This window comes from Pogona vitticeps, chromosome 2 (assembly GCF_051106095.1).
Source record: "Pogona vitticeps strain Pit_001003342236 chromosome 2, PviZW2.1, whole genome shotgun sequence".
In the NCBI taxonomy this organism is placed as follows: domain Eukaryota; kingdom Metazoa; phylum Chordata; class Lepidosauria; order Squamata; family Agamidae; genus Pogona; species Pogona vitticeps.
In genome coordinates, this window is record NC_135784.1 from 151,027,823 (window position 1) to 151,039,998 (window position 12,176).

At 41.4% G+C, this 12,176-nt stretch overlaps 1 protein-coding gene across 12 annotated transcripts; it reads left to right on the forward strand.

Moving 5' to 3' along the window:
* Positions 1-200: 200 nt before the first annotated feature.
* On the forward strand, positions 201-11,966 carry CNPY2 (canopy FGF signaling regulator 2). 12 transcript variants are annotated; one of them, XM_078384380.1, is made up of 8 exons: positions 441-528; positions 1,491-1,597; positions 2,841-2,890; positions 4,217-4,344; positions 4,494-4,609; positions 6,646-6,843; positions 8,023-8,119; positions 10,808-11,966. In XM_078384380.1, the coding sequence occupies exons 2-8, from the start codon at positions 1,586-1,588 to the stop codon at positions 10,849-10,851; spliced, it is 645 nt and encodes a 214-aa protein (XP_078240506.1). In that variant the 5' UTR covers positions 441-528; positions 1,491-1,585; the 3' UTR covers positions 10,852-11,966. The 12 variants fall into 12 exon arrangements, with proteins under 12 accessions (XP_020640801.1, XP_078240507.1, XP_020640808.1 ...); XM_078384382.1 differs by lacking the exon at positions 1,491-1,597 and having other exon boundaries at positions 439-620; XM_078384383.1 differs by lacking the exons at positions 441-528; positions 1,491-1,597 and adding an exon at positions 918-979.
* Positions 11,967-12,176: the final 210 nt, after the last annotated feature.

The window sequence follows — 12,176 nt, forward strand, 5'->3', positions numbered from 1 at the left end:
GATAGGGACGGAGGCATGAGAAGTCCACTTCAGCCACTTGCAGGCAGACAGGGGGAAGCAGCCCGGAAAAAGGCGCGAGGCTTAAGATACCTCCCGAGAGGTGTGGGGGGGGGGGGAGAGAGAGCGCTTAGACACGCCAACTACTGTACTCCCATTCGGCCCGCTGCCGTCTTCTCACCTAGCTCCGCCCATCTTAGAGCGCGCCGCGCTGTTCGCCACGCGACCCGAGGGGGCCTCGAAGGGTCCTAAGGCGAGTTTTAGTCGTTCAGCCAGCGCCTGAGTCTGGCGGAAGATAGTTTTTCTGGGGCTGTGGAAGGAAGGTGCCGGAAAAGGGGAAAGCGGAGCAAGGGTAGGGCTTGGGTTGTCTTCTTTGTCGGGCGGCCGAAGAAATGGACTTGGAGAGGCAGGCGAACAGGCAGATGTTAGCCGCCTATTGAAGCTTGGAGGTTGGAGGAGCTGCTTTAGTCGGCACTGAGTTGGGGATTCAGGCTGTCTCTGGTGTCGCTGTGGGAGGAGGAGGAGGAGGCGGTGAGCGACGAGAAAGGGGAGCAGAGAGCTCGGAAAACAGGGCGACCTCGGGTGGAGAGCAACGCTGGCGGGCGGCATTTATTAAAATAGGGGTAATATAGCCTTTAGCAGTGGGCGTGAGAAAGTCCTTGGTTTAAACCTCCTTTCTGCCACGTACTCCACTGGCTGGTCTTAGTCAAAGCCACTATGCAGTCAGCTCCAACTCCCTACCTACAAACTGTGGATATATAAATAATGAGTTGCCTCATGGGCTTGTTGTAAAGATTACGGAGATACAGTGCGCGTGTGAAGTGCTTAGCACACCCGAAGAGCTGATAAATGCCACTGCTGTATAATAGTATATATAGCATTACAGTACCTTTCCCAACTTGATGTCCTCTGTAGATGTGTTGGACTACAACTCCCATTGCTCCGGGCCACATGGCCAGTGGAAGGTATCAAGTTGAGGAAGGTTGGTACAAGATGCAGGAGCATGGATATGTGCAGGGATTTGGAATCTCATGTTCTGTTGGTGGAAGATGAGAGGTAGAGATGCTGTTGACTAAACAATGGAATACAAACTAGAAACAGTAGAAAATGTATATATTTCAAGTGATCTTTTAAAGTAGAATCCATTCCTTTAGTATCATATATCCTGAACCTGCCTCCAATTTGTTTTTGTCTCAGCTACACCGTATACAGTAGTTCTCATGCACCTCATAAAAAATCATACAATCTTGTGGCTTTATTAAGGTGTGTTACTAGATTTGGAAATTGAAGCTACAGTATATCATTTCCGCTTTTTCCCTTATTGGACCACGTGGCAGGTGGGGGGAACCAGCCCTCCTTCCAGACTGAGCTACCACAGAGATCCTTCTCGCATCCAAAGGCACTTGAGCTAGTCAAATTTCGATTCTGTTAACTCTAGTGAGAAGTATGGCTAATTTTCTCTGGATCAATACCAGCATTTCTGCTGTTTCCAGTGGCACTATGTTATGAATGCAAATATGTCCAGGAAGTACATTGTGTACTGTTAACAAGAAGACAAAGGAAGGAACAATCTGGAATTGCTTTATCAATGCAGGAGAAGGTATAAATCTGTGAAAGATTTGGTATGATTTTAGAAAATAATCTTAAAATACTCTCAGAAAAAATATAGAAAAAAATCAAATGATCCCCTGTACCCTTAGATGGAATTGGTTGCAGAGCTTCAAAATGTGGACCAATATTACATGAGAGCCGGCTGTTTGTTGGATTAAAGGTTCAACCCTACGCAAGTTCGTTGGCCCCTCTTTGTCAGAACAGTGGCTGTGTCCCTGGACTGGAGCAGTTTGGATCTGATAATTTGACTTTCTTTTTGCACTACCCCTTCTCTGTCACTTTTTTGACTCTTCTGTTGGTAGATCTTGATACTTCTGCCTCCCATATCTGTGAAAACAGCTAGAAAAACAGGGTTCTCCTGCACAAAGGCACTTGTAACAGCTAAAGAGGATATTATCTATTCTTGGTACCTTCCAGTGGGTGCATCTTTAACATTGCACTGACTGCAAAGATAAACAATATTAAAATGGTTTAAGCATCATTGAGTGGGACCTTTGGGTAAGCATGCATAAAACTATGCTGTTGGACATTTTGGATCTATTTATATCAGCATTTTGGTGTGCAGTTAAAAATAAATCACTTTGTTGTAACAATTGATATAAAATATATTCGGTCCCCAGAAATGGCTGGAATTGAAGTTGGAGAGTTAATGTTGCAGTACACAAACCTTCATAGCAACTGTAAAAAGTCAGTCTCCTTAGTATAATTACAATTCATGTTGGTTCTACCATTGTTATTCCATGGCAGAGATTCTTACAAGTTTCAATGGAATGGATGTGAATATCAATAGAAGCTAACACCTCGCACATTTTGCAGGTTTCTAACCAATTATGCAGTATCTGTATTTTGATGCCATGTATACATGTATAAAAATGTGCTATGTTATATCTCTCTTTTATGTCTGAGGAAGTGGATTTGTCCACAAAAGCTCACATCTAACTATAACAATTAGTCTTTAAGGTGTCACAACATATTTTCTTTTTTATTTGTTCTTTTATTTTTTTTTCTGTCTGTAACACATAACTATGCCAGTGAGAAGTACTCAGATGGCTTGTTGGTAGTGTGATATCTATAACTTTGAGGCGGAAGTCATTGCAGTTATTCTTTTGCACAGTCTCTGTGCAATTGGACACAGAGCATCCTTTTATAAAAATACATCGTTTGGGGTGCATTCTGTGCCTATATGAATCCACACTAGGTATGTTATGTTTAATGTCTCCTTAATTTAACAGATGCTTGAAATAAAGCAGCTTGGCATTAAAGACACATTTCCCTATTCAAGGTACTATATGTTCATGTTTAATTACAACTGGCCAGATAAATGTTGTGCTACATTTTTATTTTAATTGCTGATACACTTATTTGTAAGTGCTCATGAGCATTAGCATCTATTTGTCTATTACTGGACCAGAACCAACCTAGTGAACGTGGCAGTGAGAGCTCATCATGCTGTTGAAGCATGGATCTAAGGTCCATTTCAACTGGTGCAGAATCAGGATACCCTTAAGAGATAAAACAGTTGTGGGAGCTTGAGATTGATAGTCCATGTAGGATTTTATTTTCCATTGAAGTCTCAGAGCCAAGCTACACAGTAAGCAAAATTGTCTAGTAAGACTTAAAACTGCAAGTCGAGGGGCAATGTATGTTTTTGGAGCGTTGTAGAGTTTTTAAAACCCAGGCAAAAAACTCCTATGTAGAATGCAAACATTCTGAAATGATATTATAGCCTTATTCCCACTCTAGCCTTTAATGTATCTATCCTGAAAAGGCAGTGCTTTCTATTTGCACTTGGGAGTTTATCTCGTCCTAAACATTCTATAGGTAACATGTTGCTTTCTCTCCTGGAGTGTAAATGGTGGAAGGATACTCCTCATAATTTAGAAAACCAAGCTTTTGATCAGCAGCTAGGGTCCAAAAAATTCTGGCAGCTAGGATCCAAAAAATTATAAGAGCATGAAAGTTTGAGAACACACAAAACATCTATAGGCTTAAATTCAAGGTATAGAATGTAAATATTTCCTGACGCTTGTGAGGTATTCCAGCCTATACTTCTCTGCTAGCCAGGGTAGATAAAAATCAAATTGATTTAAATCACAGTTTTAATTTTTAAAATGTGATTTTTGATTTAAGTCATTAAAAAAATCTGAATATCACACCTATCAAACTGATCAACTATCCCTGGAATTTTTTTAAGTCACTTTTAGAATGCTCAACCCATTGCACTTATGGCTGAATAAACACATGTCACGTGAAGTGGTGGTGTCTGTTCATTGGTATAAAGAACAGATATAATGCTAGCAAATACTGTACCTCAAAGAGACAGGGAGGCATCAGGGCACCAGTAGTAATTGCTGCTTTTGGACTGTTCACAAGGAGCCCTTTGTATTCTGAACCTGAGCTTCAGCAGAAAAAGCTACCTTTCAAAGTGTTGCTCAGCACAGAAAGTTGCACTGTGGAGCAGATGTTGGACTGTTTGTGGGTGGCTAATATACATATTTCTGTGTTTGTGGGAGGTTAGGGTGAGAGTCAGAGGGACAGAAATGGTGTGCCTTCAGCCTTGGAGGAGCCAGCTTGAAATAACTTCTGCAACTTCTGAACTTCTAAACAGGCTGTGGTGCTTGCCAACACCCACGAAAATGAAGGTCTGGATTTCTAGCAAAGTCTGCCAGTCCATTATCCTCTTGCTGTTGCTGAGTAGTGCTTTTGCCCGGAAAAGCCAGGATCTCCACTGTGGAGGTAAACTGTTTTTTAACTATTGGCATAACTAGGGGGTTGTGGGGGGCAGGGTGGGAGAGACCTTCAGAAAAATATGTAGACAGCAAAACTAGATTGACTGTGTTAGTGCAGCTTTGCAGACCTAAGTTTTCTCTGTTTTTTGCTTTTAGCATGCCGTGCCCTGGTGGATGAGCTGGAGTGGGAAATTTCTCAGGTAGACCCCAAGAAAACTATCCAGATAGGTTCTTTTCGAATCAACCCAGATGGTAGCCAGTCCATTGTAGAGGTAAGAGATTTCATGCTTGCTTTCAATTGGTCAAGAATATGGATATTCTTGTAACTCTGGAGGGTTTTAGTCAGGAAGATGGTTTTGAGAGGTGGGGAAACCTTGACCTATGATTGCAAACTAGAGAAAGTCAAAGAAGAATTCACCTCCTGGTGTCTGGAAGGTCTCTGCCTCCAGTCTGAATGGAAGCTGTTTGTTAGAAAAGGTGTTCCTGTGCCAGAGGAAAAGAGATTTGTGTCCTGTGTTCCATGAGTGTATGAAAAGAAAGTGGAGGGGGGTGGCAGTTCATGGCAAATGCACCATTATTGCTGAAAAACTCAAAACACATTGCAGTAACTAAAGCTATAGTATTATATAGTAAACTGCATATAATAGTATAAAAACTAAAGGGACACAGTCAGATTAAAATTAATACAATTTAAGAGAAAAAAGTAATATAAATTTTGCCCATACTTCTAGAAAACTGCTTGAACAGATCAATTTTTTATTCCTTCTTAAAACTAAGAGGACGGCTCACTACCACCTCTTGCTAAGGCAGCCCATTCCAGAACATTTGAGATGTCTATGGCTGGAAATATCCTGCTTCTCCTACTAGCTGTTTCATATCACTCTGATGAGTCCCTATTATCGAATAATGAAGAGTTCCATTCCAGAATTTCAAACATGATCTTTTAAAAAATTTTCAATATTTGTTATTTGAAGAGTCATGCATTACTGATATTCACTATGTTTAAAACTAATCATTTTTAGTGCAGATAAAAAATTACAAAAATGGTCCTTAAATGAGCAGTTTTTTAAGGGCAGTAAGTAAATGTAACTTATTACACTGAAAGAAAAATAATTGTGTTACTTTTAACCTGTTACGTCTAAACTCTTCCCACATAGGGATTGAAGTTTGTCTGATACAGATTCCAGGTTGATAAGGATTTAAAGATCAGAACCTAAACTAGAGATGCGTTTGCTAATAGAAGCAGATATATTGTGAAAGAGAGGAAATAAGGAACACTATGAAAGAGTCATCTCTATGAAATCTATGACTAGGGGTTGGGCCTTCTTGGTGGTGGCCACCACACTATGGAATTCATTGCCAGTGGAGGTGTGCCAGGCCACTGCTAGCATTCAGAAATTCACTCAGAACACACCCGTTCAGAGAAGCCTTTCTAGATACCTTCCATATGTGGGGATTGCGTGGAATGCCTTGAGACTGATAACCACACGACGCCTCTATGGCCAAATTCTTATCTTATGCTAATTTTGCTTGTTTTGCGTGCTTAATAAAAACGTCTGGGGTGAAGAAGGTAGCCATCTTCTTGTTCTTCTCTACCGGTACCTGAATACTAACAAGATAAAGTCTGCAGTGTCTTTTTTCTCAGAGAGTTCTCTCATCAACTGTTGCCAGGCAGGCCTGGTAATAGTTCCCTGGCTATTTTCCCACATCCATACACAATGGCCTATTATATTATATATTTTAATTTTATTTTGACTGCTGTTGCCACGAGGGAATATTTGGGGTTATTTTTCTTTGACTGTAGTACAGTAGTTGGGTTAGGGGGTGGGTGGGTGTTTTTATGTTTATATCTTTATAAGCCACCCAGAATTGTGGCATGTCACTAGATGGGCGAGGTAAATGAATAAATAAAACAATAGCAGGGAGCATGGAATGAGGACTTCCAGTTTTTTGTTCTTCACCAATGGAAGACTTTAAAGGGTTCAGTGGGCAGGGGGATTTCTATGTTAGTTTACTGTATACCTAGCTTCAGGAGTAAAATAGGAGTTTTGTGTTTTTGTAGGCTGCGGTTGACATCTTATATTCCTTTTTTTCTTTTAATGTTTGGCAGTGAGTGAAGGGAATTAGTTTGGTATCCTCTATTTAATACAATCACAACATGACTAGCCATTCTTTGGAACACATTCCATGAGACTTGACTAAACTTATCAGTCTCAGGCTATACTTCTGATTATGAATGTTGCCCTTCTCTCCAGGAAGGGTGGAGCTTTTGCCCTTCGCTTATGAAGGTGCATTTCTTCTCCCACAGGTGCCCTTTGCGAGGTCGGAAGCTCATTTGACGGAATTGCTGGAGCGCATCTGTGAGAAGATGAACGATTATGGCGAGAAGGTGGATCCATCCAATCACCGGACAAGATACGTAAGGGTGATATCTCATGATGGAACCAAGATGGACCTTTCTGAAACGAAAATTGATGGTGACGTGACATCAAGCCTAAAGTTTGTGGTGAGTAATACAGGGAGCAAAACTACATCTGTACATTTTGGCTACTGGAAAAAGGAAGCTTCTCTGTTGGATCTTCCTGGTTGCAATCTTTCTTCTAGACAAACTTGTAGCTTGTAGTGGATTGTGGCAGGGCAAATAAGCTGTGACCTGCTTGTGGCCTTTGGCTGCTCCAGGTGTGGTTTTCCTCTCCTCCTCCTCCTGCTTTTCACTTGGTCTGGTTGGGGTGGGGAAACCTCCTCCTGCATTGCAGTGGCAGCACTCAGCAACTGTCTCAAGAGAGGTGAAAGCCTCTCCCAGCCCCCCCCCCCAATAATGCCTCTTCAGAAATCACTCTTTTTTTCCTGCAGCTCTTTTCCTTTCGGTGGTGGGAGAACAGTGGTGTCAGTGGTTGCATGACAGGCAGTAGGGGCAGGCCAGATGATAGCTTTTCCAAATTCACAGGAGTCCTGCTCATGAAGCCACTCTTTTCCTGCTGGTACAAAACTCTTGGTGGTAGAGACTCTTAACTCCTCACTTTCTCTCTTTCTCAAAACCCCTTGGTCACAGGGGCAGGGGAGGAAGACTTTGAATTCTGGGATATCTGTGGTAGACATGCTGGAGGAAAGAGGGTACCTGTGTCGTTCCCTGTGGTGTGTGGACAATACACACGCAGGTATAGGCTCCCCACTCCTCAGCTGACAATGGATGTGTAACCCTTAGGGGCTAAAAAGTTTATACATCCCTTTTTTTGTAACAAACAGCTGACTCCCCAGTTATAGTGTTACAGTCACAGCCATAATTTTTGGACTGCTTCATGTTGAATAAGATGCATTGGGGAAGTGGACCACCAGTCACCTAAGCATATAATTATTTTTTTCAGTAAAGGAGATCTGGAGGGCTCTAATTGAGGATGTTTGTTTGTTTTTTATAAACAATGAATGGGGGCCCGCCCAAGGAAAGAGAGAGAAGAGGGTAGAATAACAATGTGATAGTGGCTGATGGGGAGGACTACCTCTCTTACACAGATTGACCCCATATGAATTATAAGTGGCCTCCTTTCTACAGCTTTTCAGAGTACCTCGTTACGTTAGCCCTGGATTTGGTCTGCCATTAGTGGCGACTTGGCTTCACCTTGCTCCGAATTGTTGGGATGGAAGGCAGAGAAATTAAAATGCCGGTTCCTTTGGTTTTTCTGTGCAGTGCGAGAGCATAGTAGAAGAGTATGAAGATGAACTCATAGAATTCTTCTCCCACGAGGCAGAAAACGTCAAGGACCGACTATGTAGCAAACGAACAGGTATGCCTGAGATCAGTAGGTGTAGAAGTGGGCTTGGTCAACATTCTCAACAGATACGATAGACAATAGACATATAGCACTACCTGTGTGCGTGAAAGGGTAGGATCTGTGATCTGTCAGTTCCAATATTGTCCCAAACCATAGTCAGCGGAACCATGGTTTGTAAACCCATCTACAGACTGTGATTTGTGATTCTGATTTACAAGTTGATTACAAACTCTAGGTTATTACTTCAGACCTCAGCAGTTAATCTTCAGTTCTTTACTGTGATGTCTGAAATGATTGCAATTAATTTAAATGGTTTGACTTAAGGATAGATTAGCCATGTGAAAGGGAGGACAGGAAACTTGTACAGTGGACCCTTGACTTACAGACGGCTTGACTTACAGACTTTTTGAGTTACAGACTTCTCTGGCCGCAAAATTTAGGTTTGACTTGCAGACTGAGATTTGATTTACAGACCAGAAAAAAACCAAAATGGAACAAAAACGGCCTGTTACGGGATTAATCGGTTTTCAATGCACTGTAGGTCAATGGAGACTTGACTTACAGACTTTTTGACTTGAGAACCGCCTTCCAATACGGATTAAGTTCTCAAGTCAAGACCCCACTGTACTTGTAATCATTGCAACAAGCTACACTTACTGAAATTTCACTTCCACTCAGAGATTAAAGGTATAGAAATCCTACTCTCTGTGTCATCAGATCATCCCACTAAAGAGTGGTGTAGAGATATACTAAATAGGGCAAGCGAATTTTGTAGAATTGCTGCTTTCTGTGTCACAGTGTGCTGCCTCTTGGGGCCAGACAAGGCTATATCTCTTTAAGAGCTGATGAGATGTCCCACATTCATGTGAAAGGACACTGTGATTTGCATCTTGTCATTTTAGTCACCACCTGCAGATTCCTGTTCCCCCCCGCCGCCTTTTAATTTCTTTCTTTCTCTGTGGATTTTTACTTTTGCCATTAGAAAATCAACACGTGGCCAGTTGGCAGCGTGCCATTGAGGAAACTGGCTCTTCCTGTAGTTCTGAGCTATTTTCGGACTACGAACCTGACAGTGCTGGTTTCCACCTCACCTTTGCCCTCTCGTGTTTGAGGACTGGAGGCATGCCATCATAGGACAGTCAAAGTGCAGCACCTATTCCTGTCCATCCGCACAGTGTGGGACTTCTCACTGGCCATTATTTCTGTTTCATAATAGGCCTTGTGTAGTATCCAGCCAAGGAATTAACACACAAATCCGCCTGATTTCTGCTAAATGCTGACTTATCCAAGAAGTCTGGACAAAGTCAGTTCTTAAGAATCATGAATACTGTTACAGATCAGCAAGATGAGGCCGGCAGCTGCTTGTGGCTTGCCAGAAAGCCCTTAATAACTGGCTGGCAGCCAAAGCAATGGCACATTCACCTGCTGTATCCCTAGAGCAGTTTGCCAAAGCTGTTGGGATTGCATGGCTGGTCTCATGATTTTCATACTGATTAGAAAGATAAGTTAACCCTGTGCACTTGAAAGACTCCAGAGCAATTACTGAGTCATTATTGCCCTGATTTTCTACCTAAAAGAAGGAATGGATTTTTCTAGCACTAAGTATTATCTGGAGTAGAAAAGTTGCTTGAACTAAACTGGACTTCAAGAAGAAGAGTCAGAATGACAGAAATATTTCAGCGAGGAACAATTCACCTCATGTCTTGAAATTTACACTATCTGTAACCCACCAAAATCTACGCAGCCCTCTCCTAGCTGTATATGGTGATCAGTCACACACTCAAGTTGTTTTCCTGGGCTTTAGAAATACATGGATGTGAACAAAACAATTTGTATACCACAGTAGGTAACCAGCCTCTGGATTAGCAGGCCACAGATTGGACAGGTGTAGCATTAAGAAATACATGGTTAATTGAGTACAAGAGACAATGACATTTTGCCAGTCCCATAGCAGTTTTCATAGGGGGAAAATCTATGCTGATTAGAATAGGCTAATTTGGTTTAAGAAGAGGAACAAATGCTTAAAAATTGTTGAGGGTCTTGCTTGAAAGTAGTATATGAATGCAAATATTTTATTGCTTCATAGCTACTCAGGCTGTACCCATAAATAGGAATGAAAATAGTATACAGTACATATATAGTAAGAAGCACAAGCTGTGAAAAGGGCAGAAAGTACAGAGAACTCTGCTTTTTATCTTTTGAAATTTTGCCCTGTGACAATTCCTTGTGATTTAGAGTACCTCTTCCAAATCTGGCCACCCATTTTCAATCAAAAGTTGCAGCAAAATCTGATGTTTTGCTTAGATTAACAGAAATATTTAGTTTGTTCTGACATTTAGGAAATTCTTTCCGCTGTTGTGGGGTTCCATAACCTGTCGTTCTCCAAGTATGCTGACTCTAAGAGCCAGTTAACATATCAGTTGGCAGTGGTAGTTCGGCATGATGGGTTTTGTACTCTAACATACTTGGAGGGTGCCAGATCAGAAAGCTGGTCTATTCTATGTTGTGATAAGTTCCTATATTCCGAGGAGTTATTCAGACTCAAGAACTGCTCGTTTCTGAGCAAGGTGAATGACGATAGCCACTAGCCTTTGTATTACTGCTCTGATATAGTATTGAGTAAGCTTTCATCAGCCATCTTGTCTAGCTGGAAGTTCTGGTTCATGTAATAAGGTGACCTGTTTTGTGTTTCTCTTGTAGATCTTTGTGATCATGCCTTACATATCCCACATGATGAACTATGAAACACAAGAGGCTTGACTGGCTTGGTGGATGAATTTGCTAGTCCTTTGTATACCACCCCCTTTTTTCCAGCTCCTTTGAATATTCTCCCAGCACCCTTCTTTCTGTTTTGAGAAGAACATTGTAAAATTTGGGAACATGAACTGGGGCCTGTGGCACAAAATGTCAGCAGATTTCTTCACAGACTTCTATGAGGAAAACAAAAGATCCCATGTGCATCGCTTGAAACCTGCCGTTATAAATTCTTTATTTTTTTTAAATGAAGAAAAAAGAGAGACTTCAATTTTAGAATGGATCTTCATTTTTTTCCCCTACCGCATAGACAATGTTTATGTGGTAATGCTTTAATACTTTGTGACTGTATACAGAGGCATTGATTTGTAGGCTGAATTAGGAGACCAGCAACACAACCCAATGATTCCATTCCAGAACTGGAGTAGCAGAGCTTTATAAGTTCTGTTATGACTTTGTTTACCATCTTACTGTGACATTGAGCAAGTTATTTCATTTATCTAAGCCTTCTTTGATAGAAGAAGGAAGGTTCCATGATGATACCCACATAATGAGTCCAAAGAGGCAGTAGCTGTAAGGAGGATCAGTTTCTAGTGTCTTCAAAACAAGCACAAGTTACTGGACAGAATGGTTCCTGTCCAGTAACTCTTCCATGTCGCTAGTATAATATATAGACTGGTTACCACTTGAGTCATTTGTGTTTTGTGGAGGATCTGTGTACCATGAGAGTGGCGTTTAGGATTGGTCACAGATTTGCAGTGTTACGGGAACATCATTCAAAGCAGCTGAGCTAGGTAGCAAGCCAGCCTATATACAGTACAATGACTGGAGAGCAGTTATCACATAGAAGCTGTTTGCCAACCTCCACAGCAATTAATAGAATGATTCTTGGTGATGAAGGCTGGTGTCTGACTTCTAAAATCCATGCATGTGCTGATTTGGAACATCAAGCATTTGGAGAGTTGGATGGTGGGGTCTATTCATCAAAGGGCTTAAAATATTTAATATTTTTTCTTTTTAACACTGTTTTCAAGTACATAGATCACAGATCTGTCAGTGACAGCAAGAAAATAAATCATGCTATTATTGAGTTGATAAACTGGAACTCTGTTTACAGTTTCCTTTAGTTTGTGCTGCATCATGTGTGAAGTTAATAATGCAAAACTGGTGGAGGTATAGTCACATAAGGCCCCTCTCTTTTTATTTGGTAAGGCTGCAGTCCATTTCTTTATAGCTGACTCGTTTTACTGGATCTAGATGTCTAGTAGACAAGATGAAATGGAAGATACCAGATTTCGAAGCCCAGATTAGAGGG

What these genes read in the sequence shown, in the direction of transcription:
- CNPY2 (XM_078384381.1), top strand. Translation starts at nt 4,149, where the DNA reads ATGGTGTGCCTTCAGCCTTGGAGGAGCCAGCTTGAAATAACTTCTGCA. An exon ending in CCAGGATCTCCACTGTGGAG is followed by an intron (nt 4,345 to 4,493) that starts GTAAACTGTTTT and finishes TTTTGCTTTTAG; the next exon opens with CATGCCGTGCCCTGGTGGAT. An exon ending in CATCAAGCCTAAAGTTTGTG is followed by an intron (nt 6,844 to 8,022) that starts GTGAGTAATACA and finishes TTTTCTGTGCAG; the next exon opens with TGCGAGAGCATAGTAGAAGA.